The sequence below is a fragment of the Trachemys scripta genome, chromosome 9, assembly GCF_013100865.1.
Source record: "Trachemys scripta elegans isolate TJP31775 chromosome 9, CAS_Tse_1.0, whole genome shotgun sequence".
Lineage (NCBI taxonomy): Eukaryota > Metazoa > Chordata > Testudines > Emydidae > Trachemys > Trachemys scripta.
The window spans coordinates 70,940,402-70,958,945 of NC_048306.1; the positions used below are offsets into that span (position 1 = coordinate 70,940,402).

The 18,544-nt window shown below is 39.3% G+C and overlaps 1 protein-coding gene across 1 annotated transcript in view; it reads right to left on the minus strand.

The window, feature by feature from the left end:
* DNER (delta/notch like EGF repeat containing) overlaps positions 1-18,544 on the minus strand; it is a 280,060-nt gene that overhangs the window by 25,444 nt on the left and 236,072 nt on the right. Inside the window, exons 9-11 of the mRNA XM_034781973.1 lie at positions 12,941-13,063; positions 8,659-8,772; positions 2,351-2,482 (exon numbers count right to left, since the gene is read on the minus strand). Coding sequence (XP_034637864.1) covers positions 2,351-2,482; positions 8,659-8,772; positions 12,941-13,063 — 369 coding nt within the window. The remainder of the gene's footprint in view (positions 1-2,350; positions 2,483-8,658; positions 8,773-12,940; positions 13,064-18,544) is intronic.

Genomic DNA, 18,544 nt, shown 5'->3' on the forward strand with positions numbered 1-18,544 from the left:
CTTACTTACAAATTTACAAATGGATAAATGAGTAGAGTGGATTTCTTAGAGTCATGAGCTTAAGCATGAATCTTGTCTTGCAAATCAGGCACATAGTGTATGTCTACACTGCAAAAAAGGTGTGTTCTTAACTCGGATCTAGTGAAGGTAGCAGTGAAGACACACCAACTGTGCTTTTAACTTGGATTAGCACCTCGAGTAAAAGCCTACAGAAGAGTCTGGGTTGAACTCAAGCTACTAATATAAGTTAAAAGCTGACTTGCTGTGTCTTCACTGCTATTTTAACCTGAGTTATATACCTTGAGTTAAGAATACACCTATTTGCTGTGTAGATGTACCCTTAGCAATAAATTCCCCTCACAAGCTTTACTCCTCTGATCAGGCAGGAGTAATTTTTCAGATGTGCAGCAGAGGAAGCTTCCCTTGCTCTCTGTCCTGCTCATCACTTTTCCCCTTGTGCTTATACATGCAGGACTCTACTGAGGACCAAGCCCTCAGTGGATCTAGAAGTCTGGAAACAAAGAAGATCCCTGAACAGATGCTGCTCATTTCATAGCTCAGCTTTGCAGTGCCCAGTAAGTGCATAGCTCTGCCTGTCTTCCTTTTATATGTTTTCATTCCATTCCATAATAGTAATGCAATTATTATATTAAGGTACTCCAGGGAATGCATTTCTAGAGGATTATTGCACGTCTCAAGGAATTAAAATCATTTTTCTGTCAGCTCACTGCCTACCACATAAGTAAGCTGCAGTCACTCAGAATGACATTGCCTTACTGATTAAGTAGATGTGCCCGGTTCAGGTATCACTATGCCTGAGCAGGCATCACAGACCTATTGAAAGCTCATCTTTGGCTCGCAGAAGCAACTCTATAAGAGGAGCTGTAGAAGGCACTGCATCTAAGAGCTCCCCAGACTGCAGCACGCAGGCAGCATGCACTGTCTGCAAATCAAAGGTGAGACACACAATGGATTCACTGTCTTGGGAGTGTCCAGCAGTGCTATCCAGAAGCAAAAATCAAGGGATTGCAATAGATCCTGCAAAGGACCCAAGATGGCAAGGAAAACTTTGCACAGGGACTAGGCATAATTTAGCCCTTGAAGTGGTTGATATCATCCACACTGTGCCTTTAGTGGTTTGTATTTGTGCTGTCCTATGACTGATCAATGAAACTGAATTCACGAACAACAAATGCATAGATTTAGGCCTTAATCTAGCAAATGCTTGCACAATAAAAAGTATGGAGTGGTTGCACTCTGACAGAAGGGTGAGCAGAGGTGACATGTGAGAAGAAGTAAGGTTGAGCTTTAGGCACTGTCTGCATTGAAATCAGTCTCAAGAGCACAGGATTCAAAAAGGAAAGGTTTGGGTGGAGAGTGGGCATATCTTAGGATACGTTGTCCCAAAATATGATCCCTCTATTATAAAGGAGCTTAACTACACATGTACTTCTTTGGCTTTACTCCAGCTATTATGTAGGAGTAACTTTGTGACATTCTGCCATGTTCTCACTAATGCAGGATGGGATTCTCCAGAGTATCTCCTGTTCATTACTTTTTATCTTGCACTTATTCATGCAACAGCCTGCAACTGCACTGGGCAGCTTCAAACCCTTAAATCAATCTGAGTAACTATGTAATATTTGGAGGGGATCCTTCACTGTAGTACGTGAACAGTGAAATGGTCAAATATACCATTAGGCTTCCCAGTAAAGGAGACAGAACTGCTGTCAAAGCCCAAAAACAAGGCCTCAGTGAAGCATAAACATAGGGCCTGCTTTTTAGAAGTGCTGTTCATCTGCAGCTCCAGCTGAAGTCAATGGGAGCCTCTGAAATCAGGCCCACAAGCTTTACATTTACCAAGTTAAGATATAATCACAATTGTGAAATTAAACTTTGTGATCACTGGGTGCACCAGCTAAAATGTTCAGAAGTGGCCACAATTTTAGGTGCCCACCTTGAGACACTTTGGGTCCAATTTATAGAGGTGCTGAGCACCAACAGCTCACACTGACTTCTGCTGGAGTTATGGGTGCTCAGCATTTCTGAAAATCAGGCCTATGGTGTCTCAAACTTGAACACCCAGAAACAGAAGCACCTAAAAATCAGTGGACACTTTAGAAAGTTTGGCCTAAAAGACTAATTCCAGGATTTTATAAAACTTTGCTACATTATAGTTCTTTTTAGAGTGCATTTTCCTTCATTCTGTGCATACTGAGGTATTGTTTAAGAACGGCCTATGATTCTTTTAGTATAATTTTGGTCCATTATTAGAAATTTCCAGGATAATGACCTATACATATATCAAAAGGCTATTAAAAGCAACACAAACAATCCTCATAACACTTACGTATTTCACAATTTGCTCCAACCCAGCCGTGTGGACAATGGCACGTATAACCATTGGGTTGGTCTATGCAAGTCCCAGCATGATGACACGGATTGCTGTCACAGTCATTTATATCAAATTCACACTCTTCACCTTAAAGTAAAAGAGAAAGATGCTTGTAGATGTATCATGTATCAAGCCAGTTGTGTCATTTCAGTCACTAAAAGCAAAAGTTAGCTAGATTCGCAATGATGTCATTAATATTAGTTATTTCATCCTCACATATCAAACATTATTGAAAGAATAAAGACCACCTTTGTGACATTTTTCTGTTGAATTAGCTGAACACCTATAATTTTCTTCGGTGAAATAATATTTTGCAGTTATATATCACTTTCTGTCTCAGAATCTCAACATGCTTTTACAACTGTCAAAGAACTAGGTCTCAGATACCACTAACTGACTTCACTAAGTTCATCCTGTTCACCTGTCTTCCCAGCCTTTACTTGAAACACAAGACTATCCTTCTTCCCCAGTCAAATATGATAGAACAGTTTATCACATATTACCCCATGTGCTCTTCTAGTCAGTACACTAAGACCAGCTAATACAATCAATTCATTAGCTATTAAGGGCTACCATAAAGTGGAAGACTCCAGTCCTATTTAACTTTGTGGAAGTACCACACAGGATCAGGCCCTAAATAATATTCTCCTGTTAATCTAACAGAAAGCAGCATATGAAATGAAATAATAAGTATTTGTTTATATATTACTGACAAATTGACAATTATCTTTTACATAATTGACTGAACATCAAGACAGATGTAAATTAGCTTAAAAGCAGTGTGTTTGGATTATGACAATCATATTAATTTGAAAATGAGGCAAAATGATTAAATTGGCTGCATACCTTTGCTCTGGATATGCAAATTGAGGAATATAAGCACTTCAGAGCTTACAACAAACACATATTATGTGACAAAATGAACTCCTCCTTTAGCTCCCAATAATAGTTCAAGGTAGACAGATTTGCCATTTTCAATACCATCCAATTAGTATATTTGCTTTCCTGGGCATTTTCAAACTGTTATTTTTAAAATCTAGTCTCAAACAGATGTGAAGGTCAATGGCATATTGGGCTGTATTAGTAGGAGCATTGCCAGCAGATTGAGGGAAGTGATTATTCCCCTCTATTCGGCACTGTTAGGCCACACCTGGAATATTGTGTCCAGTTTTGGTACCCCCACTACAGAAGGGATGTGGACAAATTGGAGAGATTCCAGTGGAGGACAACGAAAATGATTAGGGGGCTGGGGCACATGACTTATGAGGAGAGGCTGAGGGAACTTGCCTTGTTTAGTCTGCAGAAGAGAAGAGTGAGGGGTGGATTTGATAACAGCCTTCAACTACCTGAAGGGGGGGTCCAAAGAGGATGGAGCTAGGCTGTTCTCAGTGGTAGCAGATGACAGAACAAGAAGCAGTAGTCTCAAGTAGCAGTGGGGGAGGTCTAGGTTGGATATTAGGAAACACTATTTCACTAGGAGGGTGGTGAAGCACTGGAATGGGTTACCTAGGGAGGTGATGGAATCGCCATCCTTAGAAGTTTTTAAGGCCTGACTTGACAAAGCCCTGGCTGGGATGATTTAGTTGGTGTTGGTCCTGCTTTCAGCAGGGGATTGGACTAGATGACCTCCTGAGGTCTCTTCCAACCCTAATATTCTATGATTCTATGTTACACATAATGTTGAACAGCTGTTTAGCTTAGTGAATTCTCTAGTAGCAGCTACATTTTGCTGCTAAATTTTTAAAGCTAACCCAATTCTATGCAATATTAACAACTTTCAGTCTTTCAAGGTTGATTATAACCCAGCAATGTCCAAATTAATTAGTTTCCTGGAATAAATATAATCCTTTAGGTCTGCGTAGAAGACTTGGAGTTGATTGCCTATTAAGTAGACCATTTGTAAAACTGTCTCTTTATTAATTGGGCAATCAGTTTCTGGGGAAAAGAGACTGCAATATAAAACTACTACAAACTACAGAACTGTGCAATAAATTTACCACAGCTCTGCATATAAGAACTAATAAGTGCAAAGACATTTTTAGAAGTTTAGAGCCAAAGTCAGCCCTTGGATGTATACAATACACATGGCTTCCATTTATTTTTCTAGGACTTGCAAGATTATCTTTAGAACACATCATTACCATTCCTTAGTTGTCCAAGGAGGTCACTCTTGTGCTTTCTCCAGGAGCTAAATACACCGCCTCTGTAACATTCCAGCCCATTCCAAGCTATGAAATGAAAGATCAGTGGCCAAATTCTGCAGTGACTTACACCCTGTGCAACCTTCCCTGAAGTCAATGGACTACATCCTGTTCTCTCACACTGGTGTAAGACAGAAGAATTTGATATAATGAGGTTATAAGCACAGAACTGGGCTACAAGATGGTGCAGGACTCCAGTCTTCTCCATGACAATGCATCCCAAGTAGACCAGCAGATCACCTGCCTCTCTTCCAATCTATAATGGAGATGGTGGAAGAGCACAGTGCTCCTCCACAGTGCTTCTTAGTTATAAGATGTCTCTTTGCTGGAAACTATGGGAACAATAATGGAAACCTTAGTAATGAATGGGGAGGTTGCCACCACAGTGAGGTCAGTAGTACTAGACAGATAACAGTGGCTAGTGTTGGGCCCATGTTTTGAAGACTCAGCTTGTGGCAGCTATTTTCTGCTTCCCCGTTAGTTCAGTGCCTACTCTGAACGCCTACAGGTCTTGTTTCTAGGTCTGCAGCTTTTCTACGTGTTTGTTAAAGTATATACAATAGATCGGGGTGGCCAACCTGAGCCTGAGAAGGAGCTAGAATTTACCAATGTACATTGCCTAAGAGCCACAGTAATGCATCAGCTCCCCCCTACTCTGCTCCCAGCATCTCCCACCCACCGGCAGCCGCGCCGATCAGCGCCTCCCCATCCCTCCCTGTACTCCAGATCAGCTGTTTCATGGCATCCAGGAGGCTCTGGGGAGGAGGGGGAGGAGCGAGGACATGGCAGGCTCAGGGGAGGGGGCAGGAAGGGGTGGAGTAGGGGCAAGGCCGTGACAGAGCCAGGGGTTGAGCAGTGAACATCCCCCGGCACATTGGAAAGTTGGCACTTGTAGCTCCAGCCCCAGAGTGTGTGCTTATATAAGGAGCCGCATATTAACTTCTGAAGAGCCGCATGTGGCTCCGGAGCCACAGGGTGGCCACCCCTGCAATAGATGGTCTTTGCATTTAAAAACATCAAATAAAGAGTAGGTCATTAAAAACAGATCTGAAGGAGAAACCATAAGAGGTTTCAAAACTTCATACCTATTATTTAAATATCCCAGTCCAGCATCAAAAATCTTTTAACAGCATGTTCTCAAATGTCATTAGACTACAAAAATGTTACAAAATGTAACTGATTTTAAGCCATAACAACTTCCACGGAAAGGAAAAAAAACAATTTGATACAGCTGTGCTATGAAAAACAAAGTTAGGATTGACAATATACAGCAATAATAATCATCTTAATATATGATAGGCACGCATGTCCAATGGAAATGGGCTATTAGATGAAAAAGAACATGAGTCAATGGACATCATGCCCTGAGATTGTTAGGCTCTCAGCTGAAAGGAAACCTGTTAGCAAAAATGGTTAATGAAGTTATGTCAGTCATTTAGGAATTATTTGTGTTTGGCACAAAAGACCGTGAGCACCTGATGCCAAGTAACAACATTTAGTATTTGCATTTCTACAGTGTTATACAGACATTTTATCAGGACAGCTTCAAACAACATTTAAATCATCATACAATCACTTATCCAGGAATAACTCTACTGACATCAGTAAAATTATACATAAAACTTGTTCTGAGGAGAGAATCAGGCCAAAAAGCCCGTGGTTTTGCTATGTTTTAATATGAATTTCAAATATTAATAATACTGAGAATAATGAAGTATTGGCTAAAATATTATATGGTAAATGATAGCATTTTGTTGTCAGGAAATACTAGCACATTTTATGAGAACTGAATTTTTTAGATATTTCATTGCAATAGCTAAACTTTTACCTCTATTGCTCAACTTCATTTCCTAAAAAGCCCAAAGCATACATCTTTACTTAAAAATTTTAACATGAGATTTTATTAAAGGGACACCATTATGGGAATTGTAACAAGTGTGTTTTGAATGATTAATTTATCATTTTTACACCACTTTGAATTGCCTCACGGTATACGATTCCATAAATTTCCTCTCATGCTTTTTTCTTTAATGTAGCATGTCTCAAAGAAGCACCTAATTAGAATATCGATCACTTTTATACTACTTACAAGCACTACACCTTCTGGGTAACACCAAACATAAAATAGATTTATTTACACTAGCATTTACAAGCATTAACCAATTACAACTCAGTCACATCAGTGTAAAGCTGAAATTGACTGAAATAGAGTTATTCTGGAGAGTACCTCAGAGGTGAATGTGGCCCTATGTATAAAAAGAATATGGGGACCAATATTAAATAACTTCAATACTCAAACTTTACCATGCATCAGTAATACTGAAGAGAGAAATTAATTCTCTTATCAACAGGTGCCTGTATCATTAGTAACCCAGACCTTCCAGCAGTTCATAGATTCATAGATTCCAAGGTCAGATCATCTAAGTCTGACCTCTTGTATGACACAGGCCATAGAACTTCCCCAAAATAATTAGATAAACATCCATTCTTGATTTAAAAATTGTCAGTGTTGGAGAATAGATTGAGCTCTGAGTCTATCACTACAAAGCATGTTTTCTCATATTTAATCATTCTCATTGGTCTTCTCTGGGCCCTCTCCAATTTATCAACATCCTTCTTGAACTATGGGCACCAGAACGGGACACAGTAGTGCCAGAGCAGCTGCACCAATGCCAAATATAGAGGTAAAATTATTTCTCTATTCCTGGTTGAGATTCCCTGGTTTACGCATCTCAGCATCGCATTAGCTCTTTTGACTACAGTGTCATATTGGGAGCTCATGTTCAGCTCATTGTCCACCACAACCTCCAAAACATCTTGATAGTCACTGCTTCCCAGGATAGAATCCCCCATTCTGTAAGTATGGCCTACATTCTTGGTTCCTAGATGTATACATTCACATTTAGCCGTATTAAAATGCACATTTGTTTGTGTCCAGTTTATCAAGCGATCCCAGTGACCTGTCCTCTTCATTATTTACCATTCCCCCAATTTTTGTCTCATCTGCCAACTTTATCAGTGATGACTTTATGTTTTCCACCAGGTCACTGATAAAAATGGTAAATAGGTCCAAGAACCAATCCTCGTGGGACCACTGGAAACAGACCCTCTCGATGATGATTCCCCATTTACATTTTGAGTCCTAATAGTTTTTAATCCATTTAATGCATGTCATATTAATTTTACAGTATGCTTAGTTTTTTAATCAAAATATTGTGCAGTTCCAAGTCAAATGACTACCCTCATTGGCATCGTAAGGGGAATATAAAATATAAACTCAATATAGAATGAAGTAGTTTTCGCTTAAAAAACATGCTATTCTGACAACTAAAACTAGTAATAACTAATATTAAAGATGGGTCCCAAGTTACAATGTTTGGATGTGACCATAGATAGAGGTGTTCTGATTTAGTGCTTTGGTTTGGGCCCCCGTGTTGGTACAAATATCAAGGGGTAGCCGTATTAGTCTGTACCCACAAAAACAACGAGGACCCTGGTGGCACCTTAAAGACTAAACAGATTTATTTTGTAGTGAGCAACTACAAAAGCAACTTTCTCTCTCCTGGCATTGACACCTCCTCATCAATTATTGAGAGTGGACTACATCCACCCGATTGAATTGGCCCTATCAACACTGGCTCTCCACTTGGTAAGGTAACTCCCTTCTCTTCATGTGTCAGTATAATAATGCTTGCATCTGCAATTTTCACTCCACGCATCTGAAGAAGTGGGTACTTTACCCATGAAAGCTTATGCCCAAATAAATTTGTTAGTCTTTAAGGTGTCACTGGACTCCTCACTGTTTTTGTGTTGGTACAATAATTCCAAAGCAGTACTGCATTAAAAATTTAGTTCCAGCTGTACTTACAGTATTTCCCAGAAGTACAATGCAAGATACTACTGCTATATCATTTCTAGCCTCCAAAATGTCCCTTTTAATTAGTTCATTATATAAAAGAATACGGAGATACACAGATTCAGATGCTATACACTTGACATTTACCTTCTTTTGGACACTGGAATTAACAATTATACTTTGTGTGTAATTTGCAGATTACTTGCCTGTAAATCCAGGTGCACAGATACATGTAGCATTTAGACCTTCACTGTCACAAGTGCCACCATTTTGACAGCTGATGTTAACGCAAGGATCTTTGTATAATTCACAGTGCCGTCCTGAGAATGATAAATTAGTATTATTGACATTATTTGTACTTATGGTTAGTCAGAAATCAGAATGTGGGCTGTCTGCCATATGGAATGAGGGCAATGATTGTTCTTCTCTCAGATACCAGTGTAATTCACAAGTAAGTTGATGAAGACAATTGCAAAGCCAATACAAGATCAGACTCAGATCATATGTTTTTATGGTGATTTGGTCTTTAAACATAGAACTCCCCTTCTCATCAAGGCTATGTCACCCCTTCAAGCATAGTGGGCCAGTTCCTGTTCTCAGACAATGGCAGCGGTTGAATTTCTATGGCTATACAACGGTGTGATAAAGAAGCAGGTTGGGCAGCTGTTGAATATTCTTCAGTGGAAATAACAGTTGCTATCTTCAGTAACAGTTCCAATTAATATGAAACTTAAAATATAATATGTACACATTATTAAGCCTATTTTCTCCTTTTCCAGTAGGCTCAGATGGACTATGGTTTGTCACGGCAGTAGAAATAGAAATCAACTTATTCAAACATGTAGGTTAACATGATATGATTTTATTTGACTGGCAAGCCCCATCTCTCTTTCTTTGATCTTCTTCCTCAGAACTTGATCTGTGTGAACTCAGTGGTTTCACTCTGCAACAGTTTGAGAGACCCTTATCTGGCACAAGGTAGGAAAGGATGGTAGATTCCCAACAGGGTTGAGGAGAAAGGTCAGCTGCCACAGTGGTATCATATATTATATCGTATCAGCTCTGAAAACACTACCGCATAAGTAGACTCACTGAGCTCAATGGGACTGTTTTCATTCATAAAGTTACTCATTTTCCTAAGTGTTTACAGAGTCTTGCAGGTGCAATGATATAGACTTGTTCAGGGTAAATTTAGGCATGCATTGGTGGTTGTTCTATGTAAAAACTGAGAAGTGTATTTCAAGGCTGACCTTTGATCTGTTGGTTGCTTTTGCTTGCATAATTCATCTCCTTTACTTTGTGATCCACTATAATATACAATAATTTATGCTGAAATGCTAATACTCCATGCAGACACAAGGGTACAACTTCACTGATCCTACTGTAGGGTCAAAATCTAAATGATTAATTTTAAGTAACTATCATTAATTTCTTTCTGTGGGTAGTTTTGTGAGCTATGCTTACAGATCTTTGTTGGTACTGCCTTTCATTGTCCCGAATGAAGATTACGTGCTTTACAGAGGCACCACCAACTTGAAATCTAATCAGTTAACAAAACAACAAAATAAATAATTATTTGTTTCAGATACTACATCTTCATCTGAATCTCCCTGCCAGTACAGTACTGTGGTTTTATAGGCACATTTCTCCCTTTTTTCTCTCTCCCTAGTTGCACAAGACACAAATTTATTTCACTTAGGATATTTGTCAGGAATTACAGTCAATGTTAGGTTTGAACTCTCTGGCATCAGCTATTTTATGAAAGGACATTAAGAAATTTACTAAATTACAAACCATTCCCATTCACTACAACATGCTTAAAATGAATTTAAGGAAAACATTTTAGCCTTCTGTCCATTCATGATAAATATTACAGGTTTCCTGTTTCAATAATGACATGACTGAAATGAAATTAATCTAAAAGAACTACTTTGATTAGATGCAATGTATACAGAGAAAGTGTTTTGTGAAATTTCTGTCCGTTTTTTTCTTATTTGTATTACTACTATATATTTATGGAAATTATGTATCAAATGGTTGTTTTCATCTGACATGCTACAAAAATGATGGATATATCAGGATTACAGGGGGGCACATGTTTATAATCCCAGCAATGAATAGCTCCAGATTCAGTGAGTTTTTTCATGGGTACAAGTGACCGACTTGCTGGAGAAGTGCGGGAAGAGAGAGTAACTTGGAGGGAGGGGAGTAACTGGTTCGGAAGTTAGCTAATGGGTATTAACTACATTAGATTGGTGAGGGATGTGGGAGCATGAGGGTTGGAACAAGGCACTAAGAGAACTGAAGAGGGTTGGTGGGAAAACTTGGGATGGAGCCTTCTGGGAAAGAAAAAAACAATACAAAATCATAGACACGTAGGGCTGGAAGGGACTTCAAGAAGTCATCAAGTCCAGCTCCCTGTGCTGTGGCAGAACCAAGTAAACCTAGACCATCCCCAACAAGTGTTTGTCCAACCTGTTTTTAAAAATGTCCAATGATGGGGATTCCACAACCTCCCTTGGAAGCCTATTCCACAGCTTAACTACCCTTATAGAAACATGACACATTTCACCTCCATCACTTCTATCTCTCGTCTGTGTATTTTTTTGTTTTTGATCTATTCAGATGGTAATTTCTTCAATTATGGACCTATCTTATGTTTTATGTCTTTGGGTGCTGTAATACAAATAATAAATAATAATAATATTCTGCAGGCCTGAATGAAAATGAGAATGGGAGGGATTTACATAATTTAGCTGGTAATACATTTGTTTTATGCATACACTTAATCTTATTTTACAATGTCCTTTTCAGCTTGTGCTTTATCCTTGCCCATTCAAACAGTATTCCTTATGTCAGAATACTTGGCAAAATTCTGAAAGTCAGTTATGAGTTCTTTTATGGCCACCTGACCAGAGAAGAGCACATTTCAACATCAGTGTATTATGTTAACCAGCACAGAGAAAGAGGCTATCACATTATTTTGTTCCAACCAGACTTTTACATAGATTCCAAATCAGACAAAGGTCTCAGAAATTTACAAACAAAACATTCAATGTTGCCTGACAATTCTCCCTTGCACCCAAGAAAGAGTCTCCCTAGAAATTAATGAGCAAATATTTTTAGTGTCCATCTTATGGGCCCAGTTGTGCAAACACTTATGCATTTGAATAATTCGACTCTTGTGAGTAATCCTATTAAAATAAATGAGTCTGATTCTCTACTGCTCAGCACTTTGTAGAGTCACGTACAACAGTGCAAAGTAGGTGTGAAATGCTACCAAACCAGGTAATTGTAAAGTGGGTATAGAACATTACTGTGGTGTAGGTGACTACACAAAGTGCAAGGCAATGGAGAATCAGGCCGAATGGAACTACTCGAAGTAGAAAGCACAATGCCTTATAAAAAGTGTTTATAGGATTGAGCCCCATGCTGGCATTTCAATCAAATGCACAAAATTAATTTCCTATAATTTTAGGGGTTAAAACTTTGGTTGTTTTTTTTTGTTTGTTGCTAGATATATTCGTTGTATTGACAGTTTAACATGAAGTCTAAGCCAAAGCACTCTTGAAAAGACTACTGTTTCCATTGTCTGAAAAACTGATGGTTAATTCCTCATACTTGGCCACTGGAATGATGCATTCTTCATCTAGTGGCAAAGAACAGAGCACACACCAATATAAAATATATACTTAGCCTCAAGCAGCAGCTGACTGAGCTTCAGTCAAAGAAATAAGGATTTTTTGTTTGTCTGAGGACATGTTTAATGTTCCTTAAAACACTACTCTCTCTCTCTGTGTAAAAACAAAACATATATGGTTTACCCTTTTTACTGAAAACTAAATAAATCAATTCTTCGGAAATGTTATATGAAAGCAAAATCTGTTGAATCAGGTATGACATTGACTTCAGTCAACATGGAGGAGTGTTCATTGAATTAACTTTACTTCTGAATTTTATGATTTGCAAATAAACTTCCAGATAACTGGTTACATTTTTATTTTTTCATTGCAGACAGTTTTAAATGTAGGTTTTTTTTCTGTGTTTTTAACTCATTACACTAGAGAAAATCCAACAGAAATCTGGAAAGTCCTCCAGATAATGGTTCCCAGCAATAACTGATTACAAACTATATCCAACAGCCTCTTAAAAAACTAATGACTTTAACTCACATCTTTAATGGGAACTGAATAATCTAGTACGCCTACAAAGTAAAGACCTGAACAAGGAAATCCTTACCCAAGTTAATTTTGTTCATATGAGTAATACCATTGACTTCAGTGGATCTACTTATGTAAGTAAGAATTACTCACTTGAGTAAGGGTGTGGGATTAGGACCTACTTTAAATTAATTTTCCTACTTTATGCAGTGGCATACCACAACTTAACTCCTCACTTCATAATTTTGTTATCCAGAAAGAAAGCATTAAAAAGCATGTGGAGTAAGCTATACTTATACTTACAACAAAAGGCAAAAACATATTTTACCTTCATATTCAGTAAGGCATACACATTCATAGCTATTGACAAGGTCTCTGCAGGTGGCAGCATTCTGGCAGGGTGCAGAAAGGCATTCATTATATTCCTCTTCACAATAGAGGCCATGGTAACCTAAAGCACATGTGGGAGAAAATAGAATAAGCTCTGAAATGCTTCCTGATAAAAAGGTAACAATTTAGCTATCTTGGATTGTGGGTAGATGGTCATTAATTGAAAAGGTATTGTGTCTTTAAGGCCACAGGCTATCTATTACACAAATAAAATGTATAAAAAAGGGTAGTATGTCTGATAGATGGAACTCTGTACATTTATTATATGGTGAACTACAACATTTCCTAGACTACAAAGACAGATGACCAAGACCATTATTGAGACTCTGAAGAAAATGTGTTTTACTGTAGCAGTGAAATAATCCAATAAATACATAGTCACCAATTTTCATGATTAGCTTTGCCCTGCAGCAATTTCACTTGCTTGGAGTGATGATGATCATGTAATACTACAGTTAGCATTTATGCTGTGTCTTCTTATTCTTAACACTGTGCAAATTCAAAGTGCTGCACAAACATCTAACAATTCAATTTTTACAGTACTCATGGGAGGTAGGCAAGTATTATAGCCTGATTCTGCACACGGAGCAAATGGAAGCATAGAAAGGCTATGAAACTTGCTAGTGGCACAACCGAATGAGAAATCATGAGTTATGTAATCCATTTGACCAACCACCATTTTGCATGGTCTAGTGGATCATGTGGTCATCTGTCTTAATACAATAACTCCTCACTTAACGGTTAAGAGCAACAGAGGGTCCTGTGGCACCTTTAAGACTAACAGAAGTATTGGGAACATAAGCTTGCATCTGAAGAAGTGAGGTTCTTACCCACGATAGCTTATGCTCCCAATACTTCTGTTAGTCTTAAAGGTGCCACAGGACCCTCTGTTGCTCTTTACAGATTCAGACTAACACGGCTACCCCTCTGATACTTGTCACTTAACGTTGTAGTTATGTTCCTGAAAAATGTGACTTTAAGCGAAACGATGTTAAGCGAATTCAATTTCCCCATAAGAATTAATGTAAATGCGGGGGTTAGGTTCCAGGGAATTTTTTTCACAGAAAAACAACAATTTAATACTGGTACACTGATTGTGACGCTTGGTTGAGGTGGAGGAGTCAGAGGGTGGGATATTTCCCAGGGAATACCTTACAGCTAAATGATGAACTAGCAATTGGCTGAGCCCTCAAGGGTTAACTCTCACACTCTACAAGGCAGCAGGAATAGAAGGAGAGGAGACAGCATCGCAGACAGAGACAGAGACACACACCATGTGTGTGTGAGAGAAATGCACATTTAAATACACTGCCTTGTTAATTAGATCAGCCTGCTGAGACCACAGCTGCTGCAAGCTCCCTCCATCCTGAGCCCTGTCCTGTGTCCCCCCTGCTCTATGGAAGATGGGGTAAGTGGGGTGCAGGAGCAGGGTTGAGGGGGACACCCTGACATTAGCTCCCCCTTCCTCCTCTCCCCCCCCCGCCCCCCGCGCAGCAAGCAGGAGTCTTGGGAAGCAGCTCCAAGGCAGAGGGCAGGAGCAGCACATGGCAGTGGGGGGAAGGACATCTGCAATTGCTAGCCTGCTGGGCAGCTGCTACACAGGGAACTTAGGGGAGCAGGGAGCTGACAGGGGGAGCTGCCAGTTCACCCTGGTTCCAAGTCCCCACCAGCTAGCTGCAATGGGCTGCTCTTCCTGCAAGCAGTGGACAAAGCAGGCAGCTGCCAAACAATGTTAGAAGGGAGCATTGCACAGCTTTAAACCAGCATGTTCCCTAATTGATCAGCAACGTAACAACGAAAAAACATTAACCGGGACGACTTTAAGTGAGGAGTTACTGTAGTAGCTGAAATGTCTTTTTCAACGTACTGCATTAGGTCAAAGAAGCATTTTTTCATATCAGGTAACAAGATAAATAAGACCATTAGTGTAGTTTGGGGGTAGTGTGGGGATTGACTAGCCACAATACAGAGTTACAAGAGTTTTGCTTTATAAGACTGATTACAAAAGCATTATCACAGCTTCCTCCCTGACCACTACACTATAGTCTCTTCTGGATCTATGTACATAATTCATAATATGCATCCGAAGAAGTGGGCTGTAGTCCACGAAAGCTTATGCTCTAATAAATTTGTTAGTCTCTAAGGTGCCACAAGTACTCTTGTTCTTCTTTTTGCGGATACAGACTAACACGGCTGTTACTCTGAAACCTGTCATAATATGATTTGTATACAAAGAACAGAAGAGTATACATTGTACCTTCTGTTTCTTGATTCTCCTGGCCAATTTACTGCTGCAATGGCTCTCAGCCTTTCCAGACTACTGTATCCCTTGCAGGAGTCTGGTTTGTCTTGTGTACTCCAAGTTTCACCTCACTTAAAAACTTTGTAAGCAAGTAATCAGACATACAAATACAAAAGTGTCACAGCACACTATTACTTGAAAATTGCTTCTTTTCTCATTATTACCATATAATTATGAAATAAATCAATTGGAATATAAATACTGTACTTACATTTCAGTATATAATATATAGAGCAATATAAACAAGTCACTGTCTGTATGAAATTTTAGTTTGTACTGACTCAGTTAGTGCTTTTTATGCAGCCTGTTGTAAAACTAGGCAAATATCTAGATGAGTTGAAGTATCCCCCTGCCTACTCCCAGGGGTCCACGTACCCCTGGTTGAGAACCAGTGCACTGCTGTATCCTATATTACTTATATAGGGCTACAAGAGTGTGCAGTACTTTACACATAATTCTATTCAATACAAAGAAACTCTTTAAATTCTTTTTTAATTGTTTAAATTTCTTCTTTTTTGACCCATGGTATTTAGTCATTAAAGAAAAAAGTTCCCCCTTTCTTCTCTTCCAGCTATGTATTACAATCTGTATTTAAAATGCAGGGCCCTCCATCTTCAGTATATTCTATTTATTAAACATATTTCTACTTTTCTCCTAATTCAGTAGTCGTATCTAACTTTATAGCCAATTAAGAGATATGCAAGATAGAACTGATATAGTCATTCTCCCATTGTTATTGATGTTTAATAAGCAAAAAGAAATATTTAAAGGCAGTGATAAGATGAAAATTTACTTTTGTTCTCTCCCTATTAATCAATCTTTAGGTCAGAAAAATTTAAATACCCCAGCTGTGTTTGACCTTTTACTGAATTGAAGTGATATTCTCTACAATGAAAAAAGCAACAGCTAATTTACTGAACTCAACTCAAGTTGTTTTCCTTTTAGTACTATGTAATTATCTTGCTTTCTTACCTTTGGGGGAAAATATGGAGGGTGAATGATGGTGGTTTTTATTTTGTACAAGAGATTATACTGAAGACTTTTTGATTTCTTTGAAAGAGATAAAGAGTTCATTTTCTGTAACAATCTCTCTCTTTTTTGTAGAATGAACAGACTTTGGTATTTTCTTACCACATGCATCAAACCACTTGCTATGTTCTATGAAATGACTGATAAAATGAATACTAAGGACTCAACTGTCATTCTGCAACAAGCCCTTAGTAAGGAGCAATGCATAGTTGTGCTTCCCCAGGAAAGCAGACCAAAGACCATCTTGTGACCTTGCTCCAGGGAGGAAGTAATCTGCTCCATCATGATACTTAGTGCTGATTACTTCCTCATCTGTACTGGCCAATGCATTAGGTTGGTAGAGCCTTAGCTCCACCCCATCCCTGCCCCTGCAAGCTCACCTGCATAGGAGGGAGAATAGAGGGCCCCCAGACTGGTGATGAAGATAGCCTGTGCAGGGGATGAAGGAATCTTCTGCCCTCTTGTGCAAGCGGGTAAAGTGGATTACACATGAGCCATAAAGGTTGTGATATTCTCAACACCACCAAAATTTAACGAACAACCCTGAGCACCCAACTCTCCATTCTTTGACTCGGGTTTTTCTCTCAATAAAGAGTGCAGAATGGGCTTTGAGTCTATGATAATGCTACTCTTTTTAGCCCATGTTCTCAAATATTGCAGTACACTATATTCTTATTACGTACATCCACTACCATAAGGTTTTATTAGTATTATTAAGCACTGAATGTTCTCAACACTGTACAAGACACCAGTGCAAAAAGTTCCTGTCCTGTAACAATATAAACAAAATTATTTTAGAAACTTGTTTGGCGCTTTGTCTATCTTTCCTACTGTCTTGCTATTTAGCTGGTTGTGAAGAGAATGTTTTCAGAATAGGAGAATCAAAAACCTTGGCAGTTAGAATTTTGGCATTTCATTTAATTTTGAAGTATTTGTTCAGATTTGGAAACAAAAATAGCCTGGTGAAATTTCACCAGTTTTGAGTGGAAATTGGCTCATTCACTCAGACCTGATCAAATTTCAAATGCTCTTGAAATTTCATTCTGACAAAGACCAATTTTTACATAAAACATGTAATTACAAATGTTTTGAAACTAAAATCATTGTTTCACAAAAGGCATGTAGAGTTGCATGGAAAAGCCATATGCCACAGTACTTAATAATACATATTATAAACACATCTTTTCTCCACAACCACTCTAATTTCGAATGTATTGCCTCTCTGAGGTATCACAGCATCTTTTCCACTGAGCTCTTATGTGTAACTGGGATACAACACTATGAAAACTGTTTTGTAAATTATAATACAGTACTGGGTGTCATAGGCACAGGAACTAGAGGTGCCGGGGGTGCTGCAGCACCCCCAGGTTATATGCGGAGACGCTGGCCCTGCACCCAGGCCTCCACTCCCCAGCACAGGGCTTGGGTCCCGGCTGCTGGTCATGCTCCCCAGCCTGTGGCCCCATGCCTGGGGCTCCAATCCTGGGGCCCCACGCCCAGGCCTCTGCTCCCTGGCCCTGTGTCTGGAGCTCAGGTCCTGCCCACTGGCCCCATGCCCAAGGACCCGCACTCAGCCCCCCACTCCCGGAGCCCCAGCCGATGGCCCCGAGGTCGGGGCTCTGCTACTAGCCCCGTGCTTGCCGCCAGCCTTTGCCTCCTTACCCCTGTCTGGGTCCCCCCCTCCTGGAGACATGGCACTGCTCCCAGCCCCAGCTGCAGGGGGAGGGCGGACAGGGTAAGGGGCACTCTCACTATTAAAAGGGTTTCAGTGCCACTGCTGGGTGTTAAAGCAGTGACTGTATACTTTAAAAAGTCTTGAATCACTTGTTTGTTACATATATTTATAAAAACAAGGAATAAAGAAATAACTGGAAAAAGGATCTCAAATATCAGTGCGCATGTAACAGTTCATAATGTGTGGGTTCTCCACTGTATTTTACATTTCATCAGAGAGTCTTTAGTTTATTGTGAAAACAGTACTGCATTGCAGGAGTGTTTTTTTCCCCCAAAGAAGGAAGTGCAAAAGGCGAAAGATTCTGATCTCAATTAATTGGTTTAAATTTAGAGTAGCTCTGCTGGTCCAAGATTTTGCCAAGTCAAGGATAATTTAAAAAAAATGAAATATATTGAGATACTACAGAGCAAGCTTCCTTTTCCACTGTTATATCTTGTGGTTGCCTGAGACTGAGTGCAGTGCTTTCAAGTGCTTTC